Source organism: Echinops telfairi, unplaced genomic scaffold, assembly GCF_000313985.2.
Source record: "Echinops telfairi isolate 266 unplaced genomic scaffold, ASM31398v2 ScPeMD7_18;HRSCAF=68, whole genome shotgun sequence".
Classification (NCBI taxonomy): Eukaryota; Metazoa; Chordata; class Mammalia; order Afrosoricida; family Tenrecidae; genus Echinops; species Echinops telfairi.
Window position 1 is genome coordinate 10,759,664 of NW_022103915.1, and position 7,825 is coordinate 10,767,488.

A 7,825-nucleotide genomic window follows, 5' to 3' on the forward strand; every position below is an offset into this window, starting at 1 on the left:
CAATACAACTTGCCTACACACACACACACACACACCCTGGCTGGGTGCAACACAACTTGCCTACACACACACACACACACACCAATACAACTTGCACACACACACACACCACCACCACCACCCCCTACCCCCGGCTGGGTGCAATACAACTTGCCTTTTGACTATCTGGGCCGGCCACCCTTCCCTTCTCTTCTGCTTCACCAAGATCTGACAGCCCACACCTGCTGACCCCACACTGAAGTCTCGTCGCAGCCTCGACCCTCCCCCCACCCCATATTTGACTTCAATCCTTCCTGTGCCAGCCCCCCACCCCATGTGTGAGGGTGCTAGTCACCCACATACTGCATGGCACATCTTTTAAAGACAGCCACGAGGCTTCCTTGTTCTCCTTGTCCATCACAGAGTTAGTGCCCAAGAAGGAACATGCCGACGACAATACTCCTTTTCGGTTAGGTCGAGGGAAATGCCAGTGTGTCGTGCTCATTAGCTCATGGCTCAGACAATAGTTCCTACCTTGGGGCTGAGGCGGCTGCGTGTGTCCGTCTGCCCCCAACCCACGGGGAGCCCCTGGGATGGCTGAGAAGTGAGTGGGAAGCCTACCTGCACGAGCAGAAGGAGGTTGGTGTCCGGTAACGGAGACTTGAGCTTCAGGGCCTGCAGAAGTTCTAGCACGACACTCCGAGACAAGTAGAATTTATCCCGCTCCTGAACAAAAAGAGAACACAAGATGGTCAGTGGTCAGCAGGCTGGATCGATGTCCAGCGGGCTTCCTAGCGTCCCAAGTCAGAAATCAACACTGAGACGTCAATAGACAGCGAGCTGTCCGAAAGACAGAAAACTGAAACTAAGTCAACATTAAAACGCACTGTGTGTGTGTGTGTGTGTGTGTGTGTGTGTGTGAGAGAGAGAGAGAGAGAGAGAACAAGACAGGGAGAACACCCATGGCTTAATGGATAAGGTAAGCTGAGGTCATGGTTAATTACAAGGTGAGTTGATATAGACTCATGGCGACCCCATGTGTGCTGGGCAGAACAGGACTCCTTGGGTGGTCAAGGCTCATGACCCTTCAGAAGCAGATGGCCAGGCTCTACTTGCTTGGTACCTCTTGGTGGGGTTGAACCAGCAACTTTTGAGTTAGCAGTCCAGCGATCAACCATCTGTGCCGCCCAGCAACATCAAAGTGGGGACCCTCTGATGAGCTACACTTATGGCTCGGGTTCCTAATAAGAGGAACGTGTTCGGTGGCTGGTGGGGAGTTATTTGGGGGATTTTGAGCTCTTAAATATTAAAACCACAAGAGATGCTTCTTAGTCTCGTGGTGTCCCAGAAACTGCCCAAGTTAAACAAATGGAAAAGTATTGCTGTGAACACAGCATGCTTAGTGCAGTGGTTCTCAACCTTCCTAATGCCACGACCCTTTCATACAGTTCCTCATGTGGTGGTGACCCCCAACCATAAGATTATTTCCGTTGCTACTTCATCACTGTCATTTTGCTACTGTGATGAATCAGGCGACCCCTGTGAAAGGGTCATTCAACCCCCAAAGGGGTCGCGACCCGCAGGTTGAGAACTGCTGGTTTAGCGGGTAATAGGAGTAGCTGTTTAAAGGGCTGGCAGAGTGGGTTCCACATCCGGTGCTAACCACAAGATCAGCAGTTCGAAACCACTGGCCAGTCTGAGGGAGAACGACCCGGCTTCCAACTCCTGGCAAGACTTGCAGTCATGGAGACCCACAGGGTGGTTCTACTCTGTCCTGCAGGGTCCCTGTGAGCCTTCCAATGGCAGTGAGATCGATTTGTTTTTGTTTTTTATTAGGGCATGCTCTCAAGCAGACTTACGTTTTAGATGGACTGTCTCAGACATGCAGAGAAACAGGGAGAATGGAATCTATCCTGACCCAACCACCCTCTTTGTCACTTGTCACAGTTTGTCTTATGGGCTTCGCTCTTTGCATCATAAATAAACAGCTGCCCTCCCTTTCCTGAAAGGGACTTCAAATCCGAAGCTCATGATTTCATGAATGTTTCTATTCTTTTACCCCTTCTGGGTACCTCCGTTGTAGGGCATATTGTTTTAACTTCCTGAAGACCATACACACTGCGCATTCCTTTCTTCAACGTGTGATTTTCCCCGACCCTGTCTTTGCAGAATTGATCCCTGTGGAGCCAGGTGGCTCTAGTTCTCTCGACAACACTGTTGAATAATATTTCGTTGTGAAATAGATCTCAATCTCTTGCTCCGTTCTCCCCTAGGGAGAGGATGCTAGAATGGTTTCCATGTTGCAAGCCTTCCATTTGCTGATAAGCCTTTTTATGGCGGAGCACTGCCTACTCACTGAGAAGCCCCTGAAACAGACACGTCCAGTCGATGGATGAATGGAAATTGAACACTTGTGCCATCACCACCAGGTCAAACAGCAGAACAAGGCAAGCACCTTCCGAAACACCTGTGCGTCCTTTCCTGCTCGTTCTCCTGTGCATCTTGTTTCCTGCTCGGGGTCCCTGTGGGTCTGGTTCCTTTGTCTTGCCTCTCTGTTCATGCTTGTTCACAGTGTCTTGTCCCCTTGATGCGTCTAGTTCTTTGATTGAGGGCTGGAGGGCATGTTGGGAAATTCCTTCTAGAAATCATTGGACGCCTGGAATATTCTCTGCCTTCAAAGAGCTTTCTGGATTTGTCTCCAGAGGTCTGAGGGCACCGGTATTGCAGGGTCTTACTTTGACCCCTCCGCATGCTTGATGCTGAGCCGTGTCCACGTGAGGTCATGTGAACTTCTGGGTGACCTTTACTTTGGGGTGTGCCTGAACCAAGCCACGGGTGGAAACTGGCCATTGAATAAGAAAGACTGAAGAAGCATCGTTGCATTGGCTTTGGGGTGCTAGAGAAGAAGATTCAAGTACCCTGGACTGCTAAAAGCACAAATGATCCGTCTTGGAAGAAGACCAGCCAGAGTGCTTGTATTACTCTGGGTACTTTGGAGAAACAAATCCACAGCAACTCATGTATAAGAGAGTTTTATGTAAAGAAAATGTGCATCACGAAAACATCCCAACCCAATGCTGCCCAAGCCCACAAGTCCAACATTAACCCATTAACCCAACACCGGTCCACAAAGTCCTCCACCTCACAAAACAGAGACAATGATGCCGACTGCAGGAGGAAAGCTGAGTCAGTGAACGAACAAGCATCTCAGCACTAGCAGGGGTCTCCACACGGCTGCTCCAGCACCCAGGGCTGCATCGGGATAGGTCCATGTGGCTTCTCCTTGGGGATGTCTTGTAGGAAGTCAATCTTGCAAGCTGAAGCAGGGAACTGCTAAGGCAGCTGCACCCGGTGCAACCATCACAAAACAAGAGACCTGAGAACTAGAAAGGCGAGGCTTCACCACCCATTTATCCCTCCGCCTTTGAATTAGCCCCACATGTGATTATCGGCCAGGCTGGCACAATTAACTAACTCAGTGCTCCTTAGAGCAAGGCTGGCGAGACTCTCTTACATACTCTGGACATGCTGTCAGGAGAGACCAGTGCCTGGGGGAGGACACCATGCTTGCTAACGAAGAGTGGCAGGAAAAAAAGAGGAAGGCCCTGGAGGTGATGGGTTGACCCAGTGGCCTTTTTTGGTGGGCTCACGCCCAGGAGTAGCTGTGAGGACAGCAAAGGACACAGGGCCACTGCGCGTGGGAACCAGCTCTGTGGCAACAACAGCGCTTACTGAGCTCTCTTATCTAAGTTCCAAAAGCAAGTCGGAGGATGTTCTTGGGTTCACTGGTAATCATGTCATCTATAAAAACGGAGAGTTTCATGGATCCTTTCTGATCTTTGTATCAGAAGCCTGAGTGGCATGGTGGTTTGGTGCTCGGCTGCCAATGGAAAGGTTCAATGGCTTGAATCCACCAGCCACTCCCAGGAGGAAGATGTGGGAGTCTGCTTCCAGAGAGACTCCAGCTCCCGATCCCAAGAAGGCAGTCCCACTAGGTCCCATGGGATCGCTGAGTCGGGATCAAGTCAGTGGCAAGCAGTTAATCCCGGGCCCTTGTTCCTGACGCTCCAGCACAGGGTGAAGCGACATATGATAGGGGTATCCTTGACGTAGCCATGATTTCAAAGGGACGGCTGCTGGCATCTCACCATTAAATGCTAATGTTTGGGGTGGATATCCTTGACCAAGTTAAAGAAATTCCCTGCTATACTTAACTGGATTAGAAAGTAATCATAAATGGGTGGTGAATTACATAGAATCCTTTTCCTGTATCTATTTAAATAAGGATATAAGGGTTTCTTTCTTTATTCTGGTAAGATAGTGACATTAACAGACGTTCTAATATTTAAAACAACTCTTTAATATTTTAGAAAATGGCAATTGTGTCATGACGCATTATTTGCGATGCACAAATTTAATATTATTCCTTTGAACATTTTGCATCTATGAAATACAATCGGCCTATACTTTTCCCTTCCTCTCTTGCCTTTCAAGATTCTTTGTACGCTTGTTGGATCCAATTTGCTTATTCTATTGCTGAAATGTTCTAAAGGCGTCTGAAGTTTCCATCTGCGTATTACAGGAATGATATGTTATAGCTGCTAATTCTATGAATACACAAATCTATCCACTGCTGGACTGGCCAGGTTAAAACCTCCCTTGTGATTGTGACCCTGCCAATGTCTCTGTGATTTTGTTCATTTATGTGAGTGGCAGTGGGGATACAAGGTTTGAAACTGTGTTACCAGACATATCACTCAATAGTCTAAGAACTGCCAGATTTTCCGAGGGACTTGTTTTCTGTGATTTTTGGTTTTCTTTGATGAGCATTTTCTTAGAATATCACTTTAAGCCCCCTCGTCTTTCAACCTTTCTGAATGTGTATGTGGTTTAGGTGCGTTTCATAAATAACAAGTAGATGGATTTTTTTTTGAAATCTATGATGACATTTTCTGCCTTTCCAGTGGTAAGTCTAATTCACTAATATTTACTGTGATTCCTGAATATTTCAATATCTGAGAATGTTTTGATTTTGTCCATAAGTTTAGATTCTCTATGGGTCATTCCTCGGAAGTGGACAGCCTGTTCCTTCTCAGTCCTCTTCTGTTCTCCGTCCGGATGCTCTGCTGAAACCTGTTCACTTTGAGTGACTCTGCCGGCATTTTCAACACCAGTGGCCTAGCTCTGAGTATCACAGTAACACACCCCACAGTACCCGTCAGAACGCAACAGCAACAGCTGCAATACTAGGAATGTATTTCTATCGTCTTATTTGCTCTTATTCCAGCTTGTTATAATGATTCTCTTTTGTCTTGACTTTTGTTTACTGCTTTTCAGCCTACCTGTTTGAAACTTTTACGTTCTCTCTCTATACTGTAGGGTCTGCACTTAAATCCCTGGATGCATTTCCTCTGCTTTCCTTCTGAACACTACAGGGAATGTCTTATCTCCAGTCTTGACCTTGTTTTACAAACACATCAAATTGGTCACTATTATTATTATGACATATACTGTCAGCGAACCTAGATTTCTATGTTTAGCCGATTTCTCTAAGATCATACTTTCACACATTTCACTCCTTCCTTATGGGTTCAATAGCCTTCTTCCTATAGTACATCTTTTAAAAAATCATTTTATTGGGGGCTCGTACAGCTCTTATCACAATCCATCCATCCATCCATGGTGTCAAGCACATTTGTACATTTGTTGCCATCATCATTCTCAAAACATTTTCTCTCTACTTGAACCCTTGGTATCAGCTTCTCATTTTTCCCCTCCCTCCCTCCCTCCCTCACAAACCCTTGATAAGTTATAAATTATTATTATTTTTTCATGTTTTACACTGACCAATGTCTCCCTTCACCCACTTTTCTGTTGTCTGTCTCCCTAGGAGGGGGTTATAGGTAGGTCATTATGATCAGTTCCCCCCATCTCCCCCACCTTCCCCTTACCCTCTGGGTATGGCTACTCTCAATATTGGTCCTGAGGGGGTTATCTGTTCTGGATTCCCTGTGTTTCCAGGTCTTATCTGTACACGCTCTGGTCTAGCCAGATTTGTAAGGTAGAATTGGGATCTTGATAATGGCGGGGAGGAAGCATTACAGAACTATAGGAAAGTTGTATGTTTCACTGGTGCTATACTGCACCATGACTGGCTCATCTCCTCCCCCTATAGTCCATCTTTTAAGAAACCCCGAGAGCACTGAGGATAGTTGCTGGGTTGTCAACCAGAAGGTCAGGAGTTCAAACCCACTAGCCGCTCTGTGAGAAAGTTGAAGCTGTCTGCCCCATAAAGATGTAGTCTTTCAAACCTCATCTAGGGTTGCTAAGGGTTGAAGCTGACCCAGAGACAGCACATGTGGTTTTATTGTGGTAATAGATCTTTAAGTAATAATCTATCAGGTACAAATTTCCTTTTCTCCTAGTAGTATATTTATGAAGCTTTCACACTTAAATGACCGTTTGTAGCTGCTAGAGGATTTCAGGTAGACAGGTAACATTTTTTCCTTATAACTTTAAAGACATTTTAAATTATGTTCTGGCTTCTGTTGTGCTATTGAGGTTTTGTTGTCAGTCTGTGTGTCTTTCCTCATGGTTGCTCTTAGCACGTTTTGCTTTTGCTGTTCTTCCTTGGGCAGGTACAGATTTCAGTGTCTTTTTAAGACTTTTGGGGATCACTGAGATTCGTGAATCTGAGAATTAGTCATTGTCATCCATTCTGGAAATGACAAATATTCTACTCTGTCTTTTGGGTCCTTATCAGATTTATTCTCATTGTAGTCTTCATCTCTCTTGGCTGTATTCCAGACAGTTTCTTTAGATGTAAGCTGCATTTCACCAAGTCTCTCTCTTTGACTGTGTTCAATTTGCTACTTAACCTATCTCTTGAACTTTTTATGTCCGTGGCTATTTTCGCTTCTAGGATTTCTGCTTGGCCCAAACTTACTCCGCTCTTTGTTTTCATATGACTAGATCTAGTCTCATGTTTTTGATTCACTGTTTATATGCTTCTGTACAGTAGTCCTTGTAGCCTCTATCAGACAGTTCTAATAATGGAAGTCTCTAGGGGAATGATCTTGCTATTTCATGACTCTGCTAATCTGCTTCACACTGTCTTATTTCTATACGTGCTTGATAACTTCAGATCATCAGCTAATGTTATCAGGACTTTCACTAGGGGAATTTTGGTAGGCCTAGGTCCAAGATAGAGCTCTCTAGAGAGGTCAGAGGCTTGCTTTGAGCTTGCCCTCCCAGACACGCTAAGGTTATTGCTCACCATCAATGCAGCTTTCTTCTGAGGTGGACAGTTTCCAGAGCATGGAGGTAGAATCCAGGTCCAAAGCATTTGAAGACAGGCCTGTGGCCACTAATCATCAAGGAAACTATACATTTTTCCCCTCCCTGGTGTTCGGGGTGAGACAGACACTATTCTCTGTCACCCTCAGTCTCATCGGTTCACCTCTTTTTCTGGTCTGGTCTTTAACGCTCAAGCCACCACGTCACCCAAACAAGCAGCTCCTCAGCCTCGGGCTGCTGCCCCATCGGCCCTCCGCTCACCATCCTGCTCCTCCTTTCCAGGCTTCATTTTTATACCTTGAATTTTTAAAAAATCATTTTATTGGGGGTTCATACAGCTCATCACAATCCATCCATCCATCCATCCATCCACGGTGTCAAGCACATGTGTGCATTGGTTGCCCTCATCATTCTCAAAACATTTGCTTTCTACTTGAGCCCTTAATATCAGCTCCTCATTTTTCCCCTCCCTCATGAACCCTTGATAATTTATAAATTATTATTATTTTGTCATATCTTACACTGTCTGACATCTTCCTTCACCCACTTT

At 45.8% G+C, this 7,825-nt stretch overlaps 1 protein-coding gene across 10 annotated transcripts in view; it reads right to left on the reverse strand.

Annotated features, from left to right (window-relative positions):
• UNC79 (unc-79 homolog, NALCN channel complex subunit) overlaps positions 1-7,825 on the reverse strand; it is a 299,617-nt gene that overhangs the window by 35,871 nt on the left and 255,921 nt on the right. For all 10 annotated transcript variants that reach the window (XM_045288090.1, XM_045288086.1, XM_045288091.1 and 7 more), the window contains one exon: positions 601-705. In XM_045288090.1, coding sequence (XP_045144025.1) covers positions 601-705 — 105 coding nt within the window. The remainder of the gene's footprint in view (positions 1-600; positions 706-7,825) is intronic.